The 24,703-nt window shown below is 39.4% G+C and overlaps 1 protein-coding gene across 5 annotated transcripts in view; it reads right to left on the bottom strand.

Moving 5' to 3' along the window:
• The window catches only part of fam184ab (family with sequence similarity 184 member Ab), a 217,811-nt gene that overhangs the window by 5,765 nt on the left and 187,343 nt on the right, over nt 1–24,703 (bottom strand). For 2 of the 5 annotated variants that reach the window (XM_085432374.1, XM_085432375.1), the window contains 4 exons: nt 20,912–21,058; nt 9,542–9,659; nt 7,647–7,751; nt 3,963–4,219 (listed from right to left, as the gene is read on the bottom strand). In XM_085432374.1, coding sequence (XP_085288500.1) covers nt 3,963–4,219; nt 7,647–7,751; nt 9,542–9,659; nt 20,912–21,058 — 627 coding nt within the window. Of the gene's footprint in view, nt 1–1,650; nt 2,160–3,962; nt 4,220–6,062; nt 7,265–7,646; nt 7,752–9,541; nt 9,660–20,911; nt 21,059–24,703 lie in introns of those variants that run through there. The other 3 variants (XM_085432376.1, XM_085432377.1, XM_085432378.1) reach the window with 3 other exon arrangements.

Raw genomic sequence — 24,703 nt, 5'->3', positions numbered from 1 at the left:
GGTCTTGCTGTAAGGTGACATTGCTGGCCATGACCTTTTAATATACTATGATATTTTAGGCCTTTTAAACAGCTTTAAAGAATCCCAGGACTGTATGAGTAAATGCACACGTTAGAACAGCTACCTGAAGACAGCTTATGTGAGAGCCAAAAGCTGAGACTTCAGTCTGCTCTAAAGGTTCATTCAGCTATTTTTTTTTCTATTCTTGAATCTGTATGATGTCAACAGATTACTAATATGGTCAAATCTGGCTGTGAGCACAGAAGCTGCACCCACGTTCTGTTTAAACTTTCTGTTTTTGAGGGGCAGCCATTGAGAAGAAAGCGGGCCTTGAAGGGGGAGGGGTCTAAAATGCCTTGTTTTAGAGAGTCATTGAACTGGCTTGGCGTCTCGTTGGCTCTGGTAAATGAGGATTATTATTGTTGCAGAGTTTTGTATTTCAGATTTTGATTTATATTATTGTGTTTTTGGTGCATGATACTTGATATTTTGTTTTTTCTTCTGGTGTTTTTCTCTTTAGTTCCTGTCGACATGATTGTCTTGATTCCTTTCAGCTGTTTCTTATTCCTCAACTGTTTCTAATCCCTCTAATTCTCCTACATTTATATGCAGCTTACTCCTGACTTTCTTGTTGTCTGTCTGATACGCGTCTATGAAGCTTGTTTTTATTTTATTTGTTTGGGGTTTTTGCTGTCCATACCCCAAAATTTAGGGTCATTAACCTAAAACACGTAACCTTGAGTTAGTCATCTTGAATTTAGGATTAGATTAGGATTAGTCTGGGACTTAAACATACCCAATTTAACACCATTAACAGGCTGTTATACATATTGCGTTCTATATTTTCCTATTAAACAGATCTTTGTTATGAATGTTCTGGATGTTTGTAGGCACAAAGATATCTCCTTCAGCCAAAACGGGTGCAAGCTGCAGTCTAATAACTACTCTTTACTGCTCTGATGTCTGACTTACTTCTTCTATACAAACTGAAGTCTATTTGAATAACGTTTATCAGGGTTAAACACGTAACGACTTATTGATTTAAAGAGGCCAGCATAGCAAATCGCTCAAGTGTAAGGAAAATGTTTACCATCACTCAAACTGTTTGTTAAGAACAAAGAGTGTGAAGAGTGAGAGCAGAGATAAATTGTACTATAGTCTGAAAACATTTCAAAGCCTCTAACACCTGACCTCATACTGTCATCGCCTTACTTTGTTGTGCATGTTAGAATGTGTGTTAGGGTACAGCTCTGGCAATGAGGAATAATAATGTGTGTGTGCTTGTGCAAGCATTTTAAATCAACAGAGGTTTGTCCCAAGCTTTTGCAAAGCAGCCACTGCGTCTTACTCGGCAGTACAACATGCAGCACAAAGGAAAGAAACCACTCACTCACACACATGCTGTAAACCTACATGCAACTACACCCCCCCCCCTCATCCCGCCACCCCTCACACGCATACACACTGCATGTATTCATGTGAGAAGCATGTTGCATAATTTATCATCATATCAGTTCACACAGTTCGTCACAGCCACCAAAGCAGCGTTTACTGGAGCGTAGAGTAGAGCAGGATCAAAATAAGACACCACCACACACAGAGGGAGACGGTCCATAATAGCAAAAGACAATATCTACTTCAATACAAGTCTGCATTAAAAAAAACGTTTATTTACTTTTTACAAAAACGGTCGAGCCCATTTCGAGTCGAGTAAAAGTGCAACATGCTGAAATTTAGATGATGGTGAGGATGAAGAAAGAAACGTCACAGTGTGACACAAAACAACGACAAAAAAGACACAGTGGATAATAACAACAGGTAGTGTAAACGTCCTGAACTGAAAAGAAGAGAAAACAAAACCAAAAAAAAAAGAACATTCAGCATGCACACAGTTCAGACAGCAACATGTTCGGACTGATGGGAAAGAAAAGAAATCAAAAGTAAAAACATGCCCCTTTTGCATTCCAAGGCCATTCTTTGAAGCTTCAGTCGCACACGGGACTCTTGTGTTTATGTTGCCCTTTCCATATTATTCACTTCTATTTAAAGAGCTGCCAATGCCTCTGAGTTCAAACGTGCTGCAGCAGAAAGTAGTCGTGTCCTTTAATGTCGACTCAGGGTCAGCTGGTTTGTGATATAAACAGTAAAAACCTCAGGCCCTGAAAGGAGGCAGAAAATCATCTACAAGTCTTTTTGATTAACTGTTCGCCAAACCCTAACCCCGAGGAGAGAGGCTGTTATCAAAAACTATTAACGGTTATTATCACCAAAAAGTATGAAAGGACCAAACTGTCGTCATAGCTTAGCATTTATATGACTTAGGGTACTCCAGACGTTTAGGCTCTAGATGTCTTTGATGTAAAACTATCTACAATCCATAGTTAAATAGTTTGGACATTATTTCCACTTAAAAATCTAAATCAAGAAAAACAAAGTGGTGAGGATTTGATTGAACCTGGTTTGCTCTACTGTAAGCTGCAAACAGTAGCATGTCTGTTAGCTTATTAGCTTAAAATTAGCTTTTAAAAAGTAGCCCTGGTTACTTTAAAAGCCAAAAACATTACATCAACCATGCATTAAACAGTTTTTTCTATTGTTTTTTTCCCCAGTGGTTTAAAGTAGTAGGATTAAACTTGGTTTTCAAAAAAATAGCCCTTGCCTGACTCTCTCAGTTGTCTCTAACAGTCCTTTTTCTATTTGGGATGAATTTATCGCAGAAAAGTGTAAGAGCTTTATGCTAGCTTCCAACCTGCAGTATAACATAAATCTCACACAAGCACTCCATCAGGACGATAAAACCTGATGTGGCTCTAGATAGTACTTTGCTAGGGACAGCATTAGTGAAACAAGATTTGGGTTAAAACACCCCCTTGGTTGGAGTTGGGAGTGACCGCTTAATGTAACACCATAACACCTTGAATGCAACGAGCCATGCAGCAGTTTTTATCTCATCAGTTAATACTATGTACTATAATGCCAGTTCACCCTGAATGTCTGAAACATGTATACGATGCCTGGTTCTACTTCCTAATGATTTTTTATAGTATGGGACTGTCTCATTGTTGAGGATTTCAATTTAATATTTTAGGGCCTTTGCCTTGGAATATAAAGCACCTCCTCAAGGTTATACAGCTGTTGTGAATAGAAAGGTTTTATTCATTTCCAAGGAAAAAATTATAATATGTTGACTAAACCTTGGTTGAGTTTGTTTTTCTGTGTCACCTTTAATGTCTTTGCATTTAAACAATCTAACATCACTGTATCTGGAGAATACCATAGTATCCACCAATCACCTAACGCCAAATCTTTAAAATAACTGCCTGATTATGTGATGACTAATTTTGTTGCAGCTCTAGCACCTGCTAAATACATATATTTTAATCTTGTTCCAAACAGAGTCAAGTGGAAGCAACACCTGGCAGTTTAACCAGTGTGTTATCTTGATTAAACTAATAACAAAAACTGAGAAAATCAAGTAGCAACAGCTGATATTTAAGCCAAAAAACCAAAGTAATGATCTAAAAACAAGCAGCGTTTTTCTGCCTTTTTTGTCTTAAACTCAGGTTCCACATCTTGCTTCTACAACTGTCAACAAACTGCAGAGGGGAAAGCTCAACATGGCACCAGCAATCAACAAGGTTGGGAATCAGCGAACAGTTGATCACAGCACAGAGCTTCTGAAAGCTTCTTTTTTTAGAATCTGCAGCTATAGCTGACAATGATTTCATGCTTCTTATGGTTTATGAAAGTGCCACACTTGGCAAGAAAGAATGAGTATAATAAAACAAAACATCTGTAGAGAAGAAGAACCAAGTTCTGTTGTTTGTTTTAAAATCTAAAATAAAGATATTATATATTTGAATGTTTACCTCTGGCCACGACTCACTTCAGTAAAAGTGCTTCTGAGGCCTGTGATTGGATAATTAATGCGCTGCTGTTAGTCGGGGCTGAAAAGGTCTCACCTCATGAATTTCTTGGGTTCGGTGGGAGGGGTCAGCGGGGCAAGAGGTTTGTTGGAGTTGAGCTCAAGGTGATGGAGGGGGGAGTTGGGGATAGGCTCTAGGCGACTGGGCGGGGTTGGGGGCGGGGGTGGTGGTTGTGGGGGCTGGCCGCTCCCTGTACCCACCAAGCCCATGCCCATACCTGCTCCCTCCAGAGCCCTGACATTAGGAGAGCTGCTCAATCTGCTGGCTGCTGTTTTCTCATTCTTTCTCTTTTGCTACACAGGAGAAAAAAAAAAGAAAAAAAAAGAAAAAGGAGGGGCACGGGGGTCAAAAAGGAGCAAAAGGGAAGTTTAAAACAAAATAATAATAAAAACTTAGGAAGTAATGAAAGGATAAAAAGGGCAAATGGAGTACAGGGAGAGCTCTGGAAGCTGTAACAGTCCAGCCAATGAGAGACAGGAAAGAGCAGCGTGCTAACTTAATAATATTCAAATGCTGATCGAAGCAGAGTGAATGGATCAGTCTGAAGACCGGCATTGCTCAGTCACAGTCTTAAAGCACCAGTCACTCTGAGCAGAATGAAAGTTCAGATGAGAAGAGATGTGTAAAAGCGGGAAACATCTCACACTAACAAATGGCTTTGAAAGCAAAGGAAGGCTGAAGAAAAGAAGACCAGTCAAATCGGGTGGCACATTTATACACACAAAGACATGATCAGAGAAAGGGTTTGCAAAGAAAACAACGCGTCACAGGTCAAAGTTGTACCTGAGATCGTGTCAACAGTTAAATCATGCAGTGGGAACCATTCAGCTCAGACACACATGACAATGAGACATTCTGTTAACCAGAAACATCTTCTGAACCTGTTTCCTGCTACGAGCTATGAAGTCCTGCATGAGAATGTCAATCTTGTTCTAAACCTTTTAATTTTCTGCTCTTTTGTACTTTTTTGCCACAAAAGGAAAAGGTCGGCACACTATTTACTTTAAAATATCAATTTAATTCTTGATGCAATGTAACAAAGAAAAGAGTATTAATTTCAAAGGAGCTTCTTTAGACATCGGTCAAAGAGAAAAATGAGCTGCTATTCTTATTGTAGAAGCACTAATTGATTTAAATCACCACGGCAACCACCATATGTCTGGGAGTGTTATCACATGGGACACCAAGAACAAAGAACAAAGGGCCCACAGAAAATCAGAATATTTGATCTGAAATATATTCAGTATACAGTCTGGATTAGAAAACACTAGGAGTGATTTTTGGCATCATCATAAAGATGCATTACTGAAGCAGATGTAGTACATTAAGCTGAATATTCTAAAAATGTTTTCTAAAAGGGAACGGGGATACAATTTGAGGGGGGAATTAAATTTAAAACATCCTCGTATCCGTACAACATTAAAAAGTTTTTGCATCTCTGTGTGTGGAGTGAAGCTGTGGAACAGACTAAGTAAAGATATGAAGCAATGTCCGAGCATGGCGCAGTTTAAAAAGCGGTTTAAGGATATGGTTTTTACAGGGTACAGGGAAAAGGTAGAGATTTTATAGGCTGTTCTTGTCTAATATTTTCATGTGTGTGCGCGTGCACGGGTATGTTGGTATGGGTATATATATATATATATATATATATATATATATATATATATTTGTAGGTTGTGTATCCTTGAGGTGTTAATGGGGTTATTGAAAATGTGTATATGTGCGTATGTGTGTATATACGTATGTATGGATAGATAGAAACATATATGTGTATAAATAAAAAAAATAAAAAATTACACATAACATATAATGTAATTGCAAGGAGGTATTTCTGTAGTCTATTGATACTAGATAGTGGAAAAGGGGTGGGATTAAATAAGTTTATGCTTCTTCCTGCTCCGGCGATCGTGGCTCAAGAGTTGGGCGTTCGCCTTGTAATCGGAAGGTTGCCGGTTCGAGCCCCGGCTTGGACAGTCTCGGTCGTTGTGTCCTTGGGAAAGACACTTCACCCGTTGCCTACTGGTGGTGGTCAGAGGGCCCGGTGGCGCCAGTGTCCGGCAGCCTCGCCTCTGTCAGTGCGCCCCAGGGTGGCTGTGGCTACAATGTAGCTTACCATCACCAGTGTGTGAATGTGTGCGTGAATGGGTGGAAGACTGGATATGTAAAGCGCTTTGGGGTCCTTAGGGACTAGAAAAGCGCTATATAAATACAGGCCATTTATATTTACCTTTTTGAACATGAACGTTATTTGGAGTTGTGGTTGCTCGTTTTCCTTTTGTTTTGCTTTGTTCATTTGTCTCTTTTAATTCTATTTTGTTGTACTTTTTCAACATGTTCAAAATAAAGATTCAATCAATCAATCAATCAAACTTCAGTACAGTGCTTGAGTAAATGCACTATGCTATATTTGAACCACTGGTCCCATCCATACTTTCATCCAGTGGAGTTAATTGTATTTTTAGTGGGGCCTGTGCCACCCCATGCCCCCCCTCTGACCACACCCTTGACAACTACAAGATGGTCGTCATAAATCCAGTAAAAAGAGAAAATACGATGCCGGTGTGACAGGAAGGAAAGAAAAACCAAGTCTCTAATAAACAATTGATTTTAAGGTATTTATTGAACCTTTTTTACACAAGCTGAGGGAAAGGTCTAAATTAAATTGTTTCAATTATCAAATATTAAAATAGAAATAAATGTTATTTATATAATTTCTAAAAATGTGCCATTTAATTATCCTTATATAGTATACAGAGCTTTTCCTTTTGTTGCAATATATTGTGTAACATTGGGGGGCGGGGGAGTCTGGTATCTAAATTAATGCTTGCTTTTGCTTATCTGGTTATTTCGCTAAACCAACATCCTATATACTGATTTTTTGAGAAGTGCTTTAAAGAACAGAAATGTTTGTTTTCAGCAGCTTTAAACAGATCACAAAATCAATGCTTCAGAAAAGCACCATTGTCCTTTTGGCTTTAGGTTTAAATTCTCTAGTTATATAATTACATTGAGCCACAGCGACTAACAGGAAACAGCATTTATTTAATTAAAGGTAATAAGAGAAAATAATTTTATTGCAGTCAAACTTCCTGATTTTATTTGACTGCATTCATTAAAACCAAAGGCCCTTTCCTTTTGTGGTGTTTTTATGGTGCATTGAAATCTATATGAACTGTGACACTTTGGTTCAGCTGCTGCAAACAAACAAGATCTTGGTATGTAGACCTTGGACAGCCTCCCCCTCACTCCTCAGTCTGTGCTATTATCTAGAAATGAAAGAAACACCACAGTTCCTGTTTCTCATGCCGTTTCCTGTCCGTTTCTCCATCCTTGACGACCTTCATTTTACAGAAAAGAATAAATGTGATAAAATTGATTTTTTTTCTCCCCTTGTCCTTCTACTGTCTCTCATAAACTCTGAAAGTTTTACTGGAACATCGTGATCCTTTCTTTGCTGTAAAACAACTTCATGTCTTGCTCTGTAAACTTTGCTAAAGGACGACAGTCACCTCAAAAATGGTGTAATTCTTAACAGGTATTACTTAAAATGATTTACTGTGGTACCTTTTTAAAACCTCAGCACTGATGGTGTTGGTTGATCAGCACGGATGTACATGAAATGACTTGGAGTGGATATCATCTTTGCTATGTAGTAAAATAATGGAGCAGGCTTATCAGAGTGCCCCTGTGTGTGGCGTGTTACAGGATATTAGGGCCTACCTTAATGAGCGGGTTGATAACTCCCACATTAGGACTGGCGGTGAACACTTTGTTGAAGTTGGTCTCCCTGTTGACGAGTTCCAGCTGGTAGAACTTTTTATCGTCCTGGAGGAGAAAATCGTGTTAGCTGACAGCCAGTTAGGCTGCGGAGGACTCAGGGGAGTGTAGAGTGACTGAAAATCACACATTTAATGAGCTCTGTCTGGCAACATTTCCGAGTGGCACACAAACTTGACACTACAGTTTCATGTCTTTGTGAAAACTGCTTAAAAACAGCAATTCTGACAACCAAACTCTTCTGCCCACCAGAATTTTGCACCTGTGAGGTACCTTTTATGCACTTTAGCATAAACTTTTCACCTCCCAAGCGCTCCAAACTGTCAGAGACAACTCCACAGCTGACTCAGACAGCAATAGTGCCTCAGCATTAAAAATGTAACCTGATTAATAAAAATCACCATCTCAGTACCACTGAGTGTCAGACAAAAACAATGAATCTCACAATGTTAATGAACTGAAGTAGATTAGGTCTCAAACTGTCCGAAAGAGAGAAACTAAGCCTGACAATGGTGCTGAAAATTGTGATGCAGCGTTTAAATGAAGACTAATTCCAACATATTTCTGAGGGTAGCAGTTCTGAATGCCAACATGTGAATATATTTAGCATGTTTCCAAGTTTGGACGAGTTGAAATCTTTTATTTTATTTTTAAACATTTCAATTGTCACATGAGGTTTCGGACTCTTCTTGAGAAACAACTTTGTGGTGTTCCTCAGGATTCTGTCTTGGGTCCTGCACTATTCTAATTAGCACCTTCTCTTTAAGTCAAATATTTACCGACTGTTCGTTTTATGAAGGACTCCTCACCCATACATTATTTTTAACATGTCAAACTCTGTGAGTAATGAGTTATTAAGCTGTATGTGTGTGTATGAGTAGTCGAATACATGTTGCTGCCCTCGACAGTCATGAGTGCAAATACTGCTTGATTAAACTACTTACTCATAATTAAGTTCATATTCAAAGGCAATTAACTGTTAGATTTTATAAGATGTTAAACACCCAGCCACAGTCACTACATGGTATAACTACTCGACCACAGCAAAATGTACCCAGATTCTGCACAGGCATGTCAACGGTAACCTGCAAGACGCTGGTGTTAGCACTGCTAATGTTAGCCACCCTTTACTAAATTAATCTGACGCTGTGTGTCTGAACTACTGACTGAAAAGGTCAAAGCTAAGTGTGAAACCATTTAGAATTGGACGAACCAAGTGCTTTTTTTATTGATTGTAAGACAAGTTCTTTGCTAAATGCTTGCTTTCAATTCTCCTCACACTCTGGCTTGTTTTTCTCTTTTGGTGTTCTCTTGGTTCTTTGATGAGGCTCATTAGCTAGCCTGTGGCCAGAAGTGACAGACAGATGATTAGTGCAATGGACGTCATTTAATTATTATTTAAAATGCGCTGGCCGTTTCCAAACAGCTTCAAAAGATGACTTCAAAGCTGGTTCTGTAGTAAAACCATGTGGTGTTTCACTTTAGTCTCGAATATAAGATAAAATATAGTAATATAGTATAAAAACGAGTATAAAATCAGTGTTGTTAGAAAAGTAACTTGTGAAAATCAGCACAACCTGAGCGATTTTTAATTGTACAGCAAACATTTTTTTTGTTGGGTTTATTCAAATGTTTAGCCTAGAGTTTTCAGGAGAGTTAAACATATATTTTGTGGGTCTGGACAACACTATCCATGCTTTCTCTATAAATCAGATAAGATCTGGAAAGCATTACTCATCATTTTTGTTCAGTGTGCAAACAAATAAGGGAGGATGCATTTTCCTCTTCATGTTTATAGCTATAGCTTCTTATGGTTGAGACTTTACCTCAATACCTACCACCAGTTTTTTGACTAGAGTTTCTCTCTCAGAAACCATATCTTTGAGCTCGGCGATGAGCTGCAGATCCTCAGGACGACTCTCTCTGTTCCTGAACTTATCCTCTGTTCCTTCCAACCTGTGAGATAAAGAAAAAAAAAAGACATAAGACCATAAATATCCACCCACAGTCTAGGCTAAAACAAAATTATACATATCTAAAAATCAAGCAACACGTCAATGCACAGTTTGATCCAACAAACTGTGTGCGTTTCTTCCACATATTAAATATGTGACATCAAACATTAGCAGGGAAAGATTCAAAGCAGGAACATTTGATCTGGCACTTTATAGTGTATGTTTACAAGATGGAAGCATTTAAGAGTTGAGAAAATTAAAAGTGTGTATCAAAAGGCGATTTCCTTTTTCATTACACTTTAATCAATAAAACAGTAATTGTCCTTCCTTTCTTCCCCGCCCTCGCCTCTTCTCATCACAAAAACCATTATGTCAGCAGCTGTGCAGTCCCTGTGGAGAATGTTTTGATTCTGTAACTTAGGAGAACTTTCAAAAACGTTATAATGGATTTATTTTCACACTGGCCTTTAGAGAAATCAACACTTTGTGTAAAAGCTCTGATTAATTTAACGTCTGGTGACGTTTTCCCTTCTGCACGCTAAAGAGCGCAGTGCAGTAAGCGAGTGACACGCTCAAGCAAGCAGTCATATGTTGTACTGTTGGCTTAAATTAGTTATTTTTTTAAGCTGTGATAAACTAAAATTTTATTTTGTGCACAAAACTCAAGTAAACATAAAAGAAACATGCCGTGATACAAGTCATTATGCCAGTCTCATAATTAAACAGCGATGCACTCAGTTGCAGTTACTGTGTACTGGGTTGCTAATAAATCAAAGTATTTTCAGAATATGTTTTTTTTTCTGGTCACAAGAATTATGACATGACACTAGGGCTGCTCGATTATGGCAAAAATGATAATCACGATTATTTTCACTGAAATTGAGATCTTGATTATTTGACGATATTTAACAATAACAATGTATTGAATAATGACTTTAAAGATTGTCAAAAAATAATATAAAATAGTGGTCAAATACTGATAACAGTGCAAATGTTTAATTGAGCAGCCCTACATGACACCCTCATAAATTTAAATTAGGAAAGAAAGAAAAAAGAACTTAAGCAAAAGAAACAATAACAGGAAAATGAAACCATCAAAGCTCAGTTACAGAAACTTTTATGTGAGGCGTTTTAGGAAATGAAAACAGGTCTTTTTGATCAAACACGACTTCTTTTCATGTTTAGCTGCAAGCATGTTTCTAGTTTTGGTAATACTTTTTATTATTATTTGACAGTGAACTTAAAAACTTGTTACACTAACACAGTACAAATTTCCCTGGATTTTTCTCCTGTATCTTGTTTATAGTTCTTAAAATTTTGTATTTCAGGTTATTTTTTAGGGTTTTTAGTCTTTTTTTTTATATTGTGTTTACATGCTGAGTACCAAATATACTTAATTGGTTTTAGACTCCCTCATTTCCTTTTCTTTCTTGTTAAGTCTACATCTCTGTCCCCCCGTGCGCTACCTCCAGTTTCAGTTTAGTACTCTGTTGTCTCTTGTTTTTTGTCTTTTATTTTCGTTGTTTATTGTTCTTGATCAGTTTCAGCTGTCCTTGTTTCCCAGGTGTTTTCCCTCCTCCTAATTGCCCCTTTTCTATACAGTCAGTGGCGTCTTCCCATTGTTTATAGTTCTTAAATTAGTCTTTGTCCCAGCATCTGTCTTATACCCTCATATATTCAGACTCAGGTCTGTTGTGTTGTGGCTTTTGCATTTTGGACTGTTTCAAGAACCTCATGAGGTGTCTTCTGAGTTAACTCAGGTTATGAGTCTCTTCAGTCCATTTTTCATAACATGATTTTTTTCATTTTAGTAAGCTTCACAATTTATATATTGATGGGTTGGAGGAAAATAAATCAAGCACCCATCTTTTAACAGCTAAATTTGAGCTTTTAAGTATTTAACATAACAAAAAAATAAAAAAATAAAATGGCAGTAGTGATTGCTTTCTTTAGGCCAGCTTCTCTTCTAGATAAATTGCAGTCACTCCAAAGAAAATCTGGCATTGGAGTGGAACAGCCAGTGGAGCTCATCCAAGTGATGCTGATAAAAGCTGATCTGCACTTTCGTCAGATATTAGCTCTGCTGTTGTGCTGGTACTTTTGAGTTTATCAGACAGGCGATTCATCATTTTTTTTCCTGTTTGCCAAACATTTTCTGCTGCTCAAGTAGGAGAATATCTACAGTATGAACCAAACTAAATTCTGGTTGCTGCTTTGTATTGTTCAAGTGCAATAATCACTTTAGGGATCTAGAGTAAATTCTGAACACGAAAGTAAAAATATGAAGGAAAGGAGCTTGAGGCTGTTGCAGTCTTTGTGTTTTGAAACTGGATGCTACGAGCAAGGGGCAGAGAAAGGACATAACCTCACCCTACAGCACACCCATTATCTTCTTTTTTTGGCTTTAATAGTAATTATCATTTAAAAAATTAAAGTCAAGTTGTATTCAATGAGATATGAAACTTGCTTTGCTTTGCTTTGTCTTAGCTAATTAACAACGTCTTTAGAGATATGTGGGCCTCATAGGGTCACGTCTATGCTCGCCTTTTTCTTTTTTGTTAGGCAAAATATAGCTGATGTTATTGTGCTAATCTTTATTTAAGAAAAATTCAAGTTGGATCCTTTTTTACTGTTAATAACTGATTATCTATCTATCTATCTATCTATCTATCTATCTATCTATCTATCTATATCTGTGTTCAAGCAGACTGAGTTGGTGCTAAAACAGCTCTTCCTCTGAGCAGGAGCACACTGAGGCCAAGTGTTTAGTGACCAGCTATTTTGTGCCTGAGTACCACAGCATCAGCAACCCTTTGCTGAGCAGAAGGACCCTCAGTCACACCCACAGGAAAAGCAAGGGAGCGCTGTGCCACCAGTGGCATTTATCTCATTTTCAGATTTGTTTCAGATCACACGGACAGACGGTTTCCAGCTTACGGACAAACACACACACACAAAACATCATGACAACCTGCAGGGAGAAAATCCGCTGCATGGTTAAGCTGATAAGAGACGCTGGACAGCCACGACTGCTCCAATATGTCACCAGCAAACCTGCAACACTGTGTTCATGTGGATTTTCTGGAGGTGCTTCATCTTCTTGGTGAAGGTGAAGTCTGTGATAAGATGATGACTTAGAATCTCTCAGCAAGAGTCTGAGGTTTCAGGATTTCAAATGTCCCAAAAACAGAAATGAGAAATGGTCAGGAGGGTTTCTGTTATCTTTGCCACCTTCTTATCATGTCTTGACCTTTTCTCTCATAGCCGCTGTTGACACACCACATTCATGCTACTCACACCACATCAGCAGCTGAACGAACAAATGCATGACCCACTCATGTTGTTGCACTGGTCCATGTGCACAGTGTTAACTCTGAATAGTTTCAGCTGTGTGGTTGCAGACACAAACTACTCATTAAGTGAACATTTTTCCCTAGTTGGTTTAAACTTTGTAAGTACAATAATATACACCAAGACATACAAATACAAAAATGTCGTGAGAAAAATGAATGAGAAACTGAAGAGTCATTTCGAAAACTCACTGTGCATTTATGATAGAATATGGAGATATAAAGAAGCACTCATCAAAGAAAACGTTAAAAATAGAAAAGAAGGCTAAAAGAGAAATGAAGGAAAGATCCAAAAGGTCACATTAAGCAGCTTTCATACTGTATGCTTGATATTTTCTCTATAAAGACTTTATAGGAGGCAGAGTTTTATCTACGGCAGCCAGAGACAGCTTGATCTTTAAAGGAGCAGTTTGATTTGTTTGGTCGTGCAGCAACAAAATTTGTTTTCTCTTTGAGAAGAAATTGGTGTTTTGAGACTTGCAGGGGGTTTTCTGCAGGATCCTTGGAGTCTTTTTCAATATTGCATTGCTAATGTTGCAGAAAGCAAAACCTCTGTGATATTTACATACAGTTTAATATGTGTTAATTTGAGAACTGGTGTTGAAGTGTTAGACAGTAATTATGCTTACTTATGCCTTCAAGAGAGTAAACACCAGGAAAGCAGCAGGACCAGACGGCATCCCAGGTCGTATCCTAAGAGACTGCGCATACCAGCTAGCTCCTGTGTTCACTGAGATATTCAACATCTCTTTATCTCAGTCGGTGATCCCCACATGCTTCAAAGAGTCCATCATTGTTCCTGTCCCGAAGAAACCCCACCCTGCCTCTCTCAATGACTATCGCCCTGTAGCCCTCACCTCAGTAGTGATGAAGTGCTTTGAACGCCTGGTCAGAGACTTCATCATTTCTTCACTACCAGACACACTGGACCCACTACAGTTCGCTTACCGTCCAAATCGTTCCACAGACGATGCCATCTCTCATCTCCTCCACACATCACTCACTCACTTGGACACTAGAAGGGGGAATTATGTTAAAATGCTCTTCATAGACTACAGCTCTGCATTTAATACCATAATTCCCTCCACACTCACCACCAAGCTGGAGCATCTGGGACTCAGCTCATCTATGTGTCAGTGGATCTCCAACTTCCTAACTGGCAGACCACAGGCAGTAAGGATGGGCGGACATGTCTCAGCCTCCACCACTCTCAGCACTGGAGCCCCCCAGGGGTGTGTTCTGAGCCCCCTGCTGTACTCTTTGTACACATATGACTGTGTGGCCACTACCAGCTCCACCACCATCATCAAGTTTGCTGACGACACCGTCGTGGTGGGCCTGATCTCTGATAACAACGAGACGGCCTACCTGAAGGAGATTAGGAATCTGGAGAACTGGTGCCAGAGGAACAACCTCCTTCTAAACGTCAGTAAGACAAAGGAGCTGATAGTGGACTTCAGCACTAAGCAGGAGAGGAACTACCAGACCCCCGTCATCAACGAGTGCCCAGTGGAGAGAGTGGACAGCTTCAAATACCTCGGAGTTCACATCACGCAGGACCTGTCATGGTCCTGTCACATCAACACCGTGGTGAAAAAGGCCCGACAGCGTCTCTACCACCTCAGACGCTTGAGAGACTTCCAACTGCCCTCCAAGGTGCTCAGGAACTTTTACTCGTGCACCATAGAGAGCATCCTGGCGGGAAACATCTTAACCTGGTTCGGGAACAGCACCATGCAGGACAGACGAGCTCTACAGAGGGTTGTGCGGTCAGCTGAGCGCACCATCCGCTCCGAGCTCCCTGACCTGCACTCAATCTACAGCAGGCGGTGCTGGACCAAGGCCAGGAAGATGGTGAAGGACCTCAGCCATCCCAACAACAGACTGTTCTCTCTGTTGAGGTCAGGAAAGCGATTCCGCTCCCTGAAGACCAACACAGAGAGACTGAGGAGGAGCTTCTTCCCGCAGGCGATACGGTCTCTCAATCACACCACCACACAGTACTGACCCACACATGTGGTTCTTACACACACGCTGGACTTTCTGGACTTTGGTTTTGCACAACACTGGTCACTATATTCTTCATTTCCAGTTAATACTTGTACAGCTGCTGTTATTGTGTATATATTTATTTATATTTAGATTTCTTCATACATTCTTATATAGTTCTATATTGTGTATTGTGTATTTTGTTGTACAGTTATTTTATTTTCAACTTTAATTTATATATTTTATCTTTATCTTATTCTTCCCAGTTAAATTTACCCTTCATTCTAATTTGTGTTGTACAGTTATTTCATTTTTAACCTTAATTTATATTTTATTCCTTCCTAGTTAAATTTACCCTTTTTAATTTTTCATATTTATTTCCTATCTTATTCATAGCCTTTCCTTTTTTGTTTTCTTTAGGTCACGAGCAGTTGTCCAAGCATTTCACTACATATCGTACTGTGTATGACTGTGTACGTGACAAATAAAATTTGAATTTGAATTTGAATTTGATTTGGTGCCGCTATCATGGTTCTGGATTCTTTTGGTCTCATTTTTATTTAGTAATCTTTTCTTTCTTTCTTTTTTTTTTAAATACACTACCTGCGTTTATTTAACAAGTCAGTCCCCAGTATATACAGTATGTGGACAAAAGTGCAGGGCCACTTACATATTACATCTACAGGATCTGCTCATCCATGGAAACCATGCCATGAAGCTCCTGGCATACAGTTTTTATGCTGATGTTAATCCCAGAGAAGATTTGGAGCGCTGCAGTGTTTGAGTCAGCAGAGTGTTGGCAACTTTTACACATTATGCATCTCAGCAGATAACACTCTGTAACTTTACATAGTCTTTGCAATACTACTACTTTGGACCTAAGTTTTGGACTAAAGATCTAGATTGTACTCTTCTTCCTGGTGTCCTGGAATTGAGTCCCCTCCCTTTGTGAATTTTTCCAGTCATGATGTACGACCTCAGCTGGAAGGCTGCTAATACGACTGCAGACATGACTACAAACTGAAAAATCCTAACTTCATAAAAACAAAAACCCCGCAGGCGAGCTTTTAAACTCCCAGAGGACCGAGCAACAAGGTGCACAGGCAGAGAGCAAAACACTGAAATATTCATGAAAACTAAACAGTGCAGCAATTTCAGGGGATATTTAGAGGGAGGGTAAAGCTGTCGCGTCATCACAGTGATTAATTAGGAAGGGACACAGCTTGTTAAGATAAATCTATGCTGTACTTAATTAGATGACAGAAAGTGGATTATCTAAGAGGAAAGCCCTAGAAATGCATCTTTAGGGACTTGAGTGAAGACAGCAAATCAGGAAGTTTTCCTGACTTTATTAAAGTAAAATTCTTACCATAATAACAAAAAACAAAAAACAGCCTAGAATACATCTGTAACCTAAATTTCCTGCATGGACTACAAACCTTGTGCCCTGATAATGATGTAGATGGTTTCATGTTTTTTCTCTTTGGTAAGGGTTCATTAAGAAGCAAGGCTGGGTCTGATTTCAGATAGATTTAAATGGACTAAAATGAGTGTAATTCAGAAAGAAAAAAAAATCTAAAAAGTTTATTTGAACTCAACACACAACCACTGATCACAAATTTCAACACATTAATCTCTAGGATCAGAAAAAACAACAGGCAGACACCACAAAAAAACTGACACTGAAATGTGATGCAACTAAAGTCAAGCCTTGAGATGGGATTATTTTCTAAAACACTTTTGTGGCATCATTTTTAAGTTTTTGATTAACTATTATTTAATCTCAAATAAAAGAGAAACTAAGAAGATCTTAACTTCTTGCTTTAATTTTTGCCACATGAGACTGTGGCAGGTTTAGTTCATGGAAACACTTAATTCGTAAGACATGTTTTTTTTCTCGAATGAATGCACTTTTCCCCCCAAAGTTAAATAATTGTGATCTCAATACTGACCAAAAAAATGTGGGAAAAGCTTGATTTTCAGAATTGTTGTACACTCGCTGGCCACTTTGTTACACCTGCACACCTGTTCAATTGCTTGTTAACAAAAACGTCAAATCAGCCAATCACATGGCAGCAACTCAATGCATTTAGACATGTACACATTTTCAGTTCAACCTAAAGTTCAAACTGAGCATCATAATGAGGAAGAAAGGTGATTTGAGTTTGTGGCATGGTTGTTGGTATTTCAGAAAGCGCTGATCTGCTGGGATTTTCCCATACAACCATCTCTAGGGTTTGCAGTGAATGGTCTGAAAAAGACAAAATATCCAGTGAGCGGCAGTTCTTTGGATGAAGATGCTTTGTTGGTGTCAGAGGTCAGAAGACAATGAGCAGAATGCTTCTAGCTTGATAGGAAGGTAAAAGTAACTCAAACAACCACTCGTTACACCCAGACTGGGTGGCACTCCTGTCAGCTAAGAACAGAAAACTTGCCTGGTCTGTTGAGTCTCGATTTCTGCTACAACATTTGGATGGCATAAACAATATGAAAGCATGGATCCTGCCTGCCTTGTATCAATGAATACCAAGTGAACATTGTTTAAATTTCACAGCTTAACGGGAATATTTGGTCATCCCACTATAACCATAGTGTACCCATCTTCTGATGGCTGCTTCCAACAGGATAACACACCATGTCACAAATCATCTCAAACTGTTTTTTTCCCCTGATTTCTTCAGCAGACAAACCAGCAGCAACTGTACAATCCCATCATGTCAATATGGACTCAGATCTCTCAGGACTGTTTTCAGCATCCTGCTGGATCTATGCCATGAAGCACTGAGGCAATTCTGAAGGCACAAAGGGGTCTGTCAATGTGACATCATGCATTCAGACTTGCGCTGTAACAAAAGAGATAAATGTCAGACAGCTGCTGTAACGCTTCACATGCGTTCAGATACTGTTGGATTACAGGAAAAGGGTGCAGTGTGTTATGCAAGATAATGTTGAAGGGTGGATGCAAGAACTGCCCATTCAGGGTGATTCGGGTGAATTCACACTGTTCATCTGTGACCCAGCAGGTGGCGCTGTGCTCTCAGCAGAATCTGAGTAAAAGGAGGTCAACTCTAAAGGGTAGAGCTAGCTCGCTACATGTTTCCTGATGGTCTCTGGACACACACACACACACACACACACACACACACACACACACACACACACACACACACACACAGCATGTCTCCGTATGAATTTTCATTTTTCATCTCCCTGTTTTTTATCAGTGTTGCTTTCTCTTCACAGATTCGGTTTCATCTCTTTCCTTCATGCTTTGACATCACAGATCGCCCACCAACAGGAAGATTACCTTAAAATTCACCTTATTTTTACACCCACTCTTCTAAACATCTTCTCCAGTTTTCTCTTTCAGCTTTTATACCACATCTCAGTCTCTGTTATCTATCTTCCTCACATCCCCTCAGCCTCCTTTTTTATTTTCCTCCTATACATACATTCATCACTTACAATTCACCCAACATCTCACTTGACCTCTCTTGCCTACAGTATCTTCACTGCATGTCATCAGTAATACAACTCTCCCTCTTCATCTGCAGTAATAAAAAAAACCCCACACGCATACATTTCCTACCACTAATGAGGTCCTTTAACCCCTTTCATCAATTCTTGGCGGTCTAAATGTCTTTGATCCACATCTATACATCAACTCTGATCTGTGCTCAGAGTTCTTCGACTGAGTAACTTCTAATTTACAGCATACTTAAGGACTCAGAGGACTTATGCTTTAAAGGAGGCAATAATTTACATTTCTTTTTGTTTTATCACCATGCTTGAATTCTCAACTTTATTCAGTGTATAAAGAGTTTAGCTGAATGCCTCATGTTATGAGACTTCAATTGGATGAAGTTGCAGTTTTTCAGGGTTGAATCTGGTGGTGAATCACCCTCTGAAGTTCTTCAGTTTCACATTGGAGAACAGAAAAGCTGCAGCAGTGTGATGTTAACCCTTGACACTCACCATACAATATAATTTATAGATTAGAAATGATTACAAGTTGTATTTTATTACAGGAATGATTCACTGTAGGACTAAAATTGCTTTTGGGTTAATTTGCTCATGTCAGGTTTAAAGGACTTCCTCCAGTGGAGTTAATTCCCATAGACTCGTGTGTTAAAAGTCCCATGGGGGTGGGGGGTACTTATTAAGCTCACTGATCTTAACCTTTTGACTGTTTGTGGTGTTGGAGCCTTTTGGAACATTTTTCATACAATTAATAGTGTCTGAGAAATAATATGGTCTACTTAGCTTGTCTCTTACTTAGCACTAAGTAGCTTTGTTTTGAATGCTCAATTTAAGCAGAATACCTAAATATGTACCAGTCTCTTTAACATTTAAAGGTGCAAATATGGTCACGACTCCAAAACCACTGAAAAAGGAGAGTCAAAACACCACTTGATTGAGTCAAGGTGAACAGGTCTAGATCTGATTTGCTGTGGATGATATCGTGGCAAAGTTCAGCTGGTGAATTAAAACAGCCAATGTTAGCATGGAAGACCAGGATCTGAGACACGGCCTGGAGCTTTTCATGAATAGATTTCACATTGATTGGACTGGCTAAGTGCATATGTAGGTCCACATGGGTGGCACTTCAAGACCCAGATGATGTACTCTTTATGTTCATAAAATATAGTAGGAAACATCTTCTTTTTTGTACAAAAATCTTTCATGCCTACTAAATTGATGGAATTTAATATAATTTAATATCAGGGGCACTAGCAACACACAGACCATGCTGAGTATACGTAAAGGATTCAATATATTTGGGATTTACAGTTTGGAAGTGTTTTTTTTGGATGTTTGAAATAGTACATTTGATGGCGTTGACATGTCATGATTTTTTTGTGTAAAAAAAAAAAAAAAAGTTTGTTTGTGTAGTTGGACTTCAGCCTTAAACTCCAGGTAGGATACTGGTGACACTGGAGATATATAGAAGGTTTCTATTTTTGGACTGAACAGCTCATGTACAGTGATGTTTAGATGAAGAGAGCAGACTTTACATTTACTGTCTGTGTGAAGAAGACGTGCTGATGGTGCAGGCAGCACAGATCCATTGTTATATGACAGTTTCATTAATTTAGAATCAGCTGTCTCATACTTCCAAGACAGGTCTGGGCGTTGTTCCTTAATTAAATTGATTCCATATACAGATGTGAGAGTGTGAGAGTGTGGATAAAGGCACATTACAGCTTCTACACGTGTAATCCGGAGCGCTATATTGTGCTGGCGTTTGTGTTTCTATTTTGCCAGCCTTTGATTCATGGATTATCATTTCTTTTTGTGATCTGTTTGTGTTTTGGAGACTGAATACATTATTTCCAGATGACTGCAGCACAGGTAAATATTGCAGGTGCACTCATTGCTTGAAGCTTGCAGTAAATCTCTCATGGTGCCGCCGCTTACGGTTAGGCAGTTTCGTTACGCACTGTTGTGCTCAGCGCAGTGATTAAAAATTTATGACACGCACAATGTGATTGGCTGGGAAGAAAAAAACTCGTTGCACTTTATACTCCATTCCACCTGGCCAAAAAGGAATAAAGGAAGTCTATGCTTTAAGTGTCTCATTATGAAGTAGTGACTGCACTGCATGAACAAACAGGAAACCCACATTTTTTTTTAAAGACTCCCCAAATGTGAAAAAGAGCATTTGTCTAAAAAACAAAGTTAAATCTGTAGAAGAGATCTGACTGTTGCCTCTACTGTTATTTTCCCCAGAGACACCCAGTCTGTTTATTAGGATATAGTGGGATATACTTTAATGCTCGCACTTGACCCTGGCAACGCAGAATGACATCATCTACGATGAATAGGCTGACCTGCACTCAGAATCTGTTAAGTGTTACTCGTCTGCAGCTGTACAGCTGTTTAAAGGCATATAGTTTTTAAAATGTGTACATACAGTATCTGAAGGGCGGAGATCTTGTCTTTGAGCAGTTCCTGGGCTTTGTTGAAATCTGACAGCATGTTCTGCGTCTCCCTGCTGTGGACGGCGCTCAGCTCGGCTAGCTCCCGCTCGTGTCTCTTTGTCAGCTCCTGCTCATGAGCCCTGAGGAACGAGAAGAAGAGTCAGCCGACAATTTGAAATAGCATTTAAGATTTTTTTGCATGCAGTGTCCAACTCACTAAAATACTGCCATCACACCAAATGTGAGATGAAGTTTTCACACTGCCTTCGTACACACAGAGTCTATGCAATGAGACAAACTGACACAAATTTGCACCGGGCGATGTGAACGGAGCCAAATCTGCATTTGTACTATTTAAAATATAAAACCCATCAGCCGGGATTCTCCTGAAGCTACAGACAATCAGAAATGAAGGACAATCTTGCTGATGCCATTAAGGAGCAGCTGGAGCCGCTTCAGCTTTGCAGGACTTTCTGGCAACTTCTGAAATTATTTTACCTTAACTTAATTCCCACTATCAGTTGTGTTCCATGGATTCGATTTTAATAGAGAGTATTTTCTGGTGTATGAAAACTTGCCAGTAGTAGAAACAGCAAACAGTGAATCAACAGTCGACCTTTGAATCATAAGAGCCAACATCCTGTGGCCACAGCAGAGGTTCAAGACAAGTTTAGCTGTTTGCTGGCAGACATAGGATGTAGATAAGTGCACTTGTGGTTTTCTTGTCTCTCAGTATTGATAACTTGGGTTTGCACTGGCTATGTTTAGTGTCCGGGTGGGATGTGCCAGAGATACTGTGGCTCGAGAGTGCTAACCACTGGCCCACCATCACCATAAACATCAAATAACCATGACCTAAATAGGAGGAATAGGAGGATTCTGCCAATGCTGACTGGGTGGCAGGTGTTAAACTCATACACAGTTCTGGTTTCTGGTCTACAGGGATACAGCACACTGAGGAAGTAACTGTCTCTTCCTGTTTTTGTAGGTTTTTTTGGCATATTTGTCAACACTTACATGTCTCAGATCATCAAACAAGTCTTAATATTAGACAAAGATAACCCGAACAAACAGACATTTTCTTTGATGATCTGAAGCATGAAAACGTGCCAAGAAGGGTAGAGCGCAGATACTTTTTAAATGGTATTATAGATGCTTAGTCTCACCAACGGTGATGAAAAACACAGAATTACTTGCAATATTTTAGCTCCGTCTAACGTGATTCCGCTTTTTGACTCAAACCCAACCCAAATATCAGATCGGTGCGCCCCTACAGCACCTCAGAGCTGTTGCCAATTAAAAGAATCATGATAATGACCGAAAAAACAATTAATTATAATTGCATTATATCGCACTGTTCACTTTTAATTAACAAAAATATTAAGTATATCCCATGTTTCACATCACATCATGTTTCACTTTGCTTGATCACAATTTAAGCTCTGGGATAAAGTGCTGTTTGCTGTAACTCAGAGGTAATAGATTTATTTTTACTCTTTAATATGTGAGGTTGCACTTTAAGACTTAATCAGGTCCTGCAGACTCTCTCTCTCGCTTTGTATTTTTCTCCCAGGACGGGCAAAACATAATGGATTGCTCCAGGGAAATGTTAGTGAGATAAGAAAATCCAGAGACGGATGCACGGAATGAATTCCTAGAACATAATTTCATGACAAACACATAATTAATTTAAAATCATAATGAAACTGACATGTATGAATATTTAATAAAAAAAATACTGCAAAACATGTGCACAGCAATATTTGAAGACCTGGACAAGGGGCAGGATGATAAAAGAGGATAATGAAATGAGGGGAATAAAAAAACAAAACAAAACGAGTTGATGAAAGCGAGGAGGACGATGGAGGGAGAAACATGGATGCTCGTCTGCCTCTCATTCTGACTGGGCCAACTCTCCCCGAGGGGCGCACGTCTCATCTCCCGCTCTCTGCTTCCTCTTTATTTATTTATCAGTCTATTTTTATCCCCGTGACCAGGATTCAGACGGGGCGTTACGTAACAGGAGAAGAAATGTGCTGCGCAGAGAGCGATGACGTGCATATATAAAGGCAAGCGGCACACAAATTAACAGATAATAATAATGCACCACGGGCGCATTTAAAAATACAGTGTGATGGATGCTAATGAGTAGCCGGACCACATTACTCATATAGCACTTTAAAAATTCATGCCATGCCGCAGGGACAACACGATTATAGCCCACATTTTGCATTACCCAAAATAATCTACATGTCTTCTAATCAATGGGCTCCTGACACTGGTCGAGAGACAGAGGCAGACTAAAGAGACGGATTTGCTTCTTTCGGGCTTTTCTTTCCTCCCTTTTATCTTTTGGTGTATTTTCATCACTCAGGCTCGGACAGAGAGGGATTGCAGAAACTATCGTCATCCAAATATAATAAGAGAATTCAAATTCAGACACATGTGCCGATGACAGGCCCACTGCGGGCGTTTTTGTGTGTTCTAGGCGACAGCGTGTACACGCCAAAGCTATCCTGAAATGTCACTGACAGTGTGGTGCTAATGTTTTTAAAGGAATAGTGTGACATTTTCAGGAAGGCAGCTTTTCTTCTTTTTTTTTTTGCTTTAAATGCCACATTCAGCATCATCTCAGATGGTTTTTTTTGCATGGATTAAAGAAATAAGATGTGACGTTTGTAGTTTTTTCCCCAAGAAACAAACTGTTTAATGTTGCTGTTTACTGCTCTGAGCTAAAAGTCTAGATCAGCATTTTAGGAAATGGTAAATGGCCTGTATTTATATAGCGCTTTTACTAGTCCCTAAGGACCCCAAAGCGCTTTACATATCCAGTCATCCACACACACATTCACACACTGGTGATGGCAAGCTACATTGTAGCCACAGCCACCCTGGGGCGCACTGACAGAGGCGAGGCTGCCGGACACTGGCGCCACCGGGCCCTCTGACCACCACCAGTAGGCAACGGGTGAAGTGTCTTGCCCAAGGACACAACGACCGAGACTGCCGGGGCTCGAACCGGCAACCTTCCGATTACAAGGCGAACTCCTAACTCTTGAGCCACGATCGCCCCTAATATGCTTATTTACTTCTTTAATATGTATATTAGGACATTCTATTGCTTACTTATGAAGTTGAAAATTGCAGTTAGTTCAGATTAGCATGAAGAAAGCAACATCTAGCTTGGCTTTCCCCAAACTTCAAAAACGGGTATTGCCCTCAAATAAAGCAGATTTAACCAAAAGATGTATTCATTACGAAATGTGCAGAATGTGCAAACACATCATAACAGAAAACATTAATAGGCAGGATGGCGGTTCAGGTCTACCCTGGACATTTCCCTGTCCAGCATGTTCTCCCTGTACTTGCAGGGTTTCCTGTGTGCTCTAACTTTCTGTCATAGAGCAAAACCAAACATGTTAGGTCAGGATCCAGCCACACATGCCTAGAGACTAGGGCTGCCACAAACGATTATTTTGATAGTCGACTAGTCACCGATTATTTTTGCAATTAGTCGACTAATCAGATCATGCATCCATTGGACGTAAAACGTACAGCTTATTGCACCAGCATGCATCTGCTCTTATATAACTATCATTAGCTTACAGCTTTAAGTGTTTAAGGTATGTGCTAACTAAAAATGAAGACAAGATGATAGTTTATTAAATGTAAATGAAATTTGCAGATTGTTTCCGTGGAATTTAATAAACTCAGCTGTCTGCTCCTTGCTATCTTAAATAACGGGACACCGGAGTAAATTCTCGAGCATCTCACACTTCTGATAA

This window comes from Copadichromis virginalis, linkage group LG15 (genome assembly GCF_057382275.1).
Source record: "Copadichromis virginalis isolate Kocher_CV1m ecotype Utaka linkage group LG15, C_Virginalis_male_GT1.1, whole genome shotgun sequence".
Lineage (NCBI taxonomy): Eukaryota > Metazoa > Chordata > Actinopteri > Cichliformes > Cichlidae > Copadichromis > Copadichromis virginalis.
This window is presented reverse-complemented; position numbering and strand designations above follow the sequence as displayed.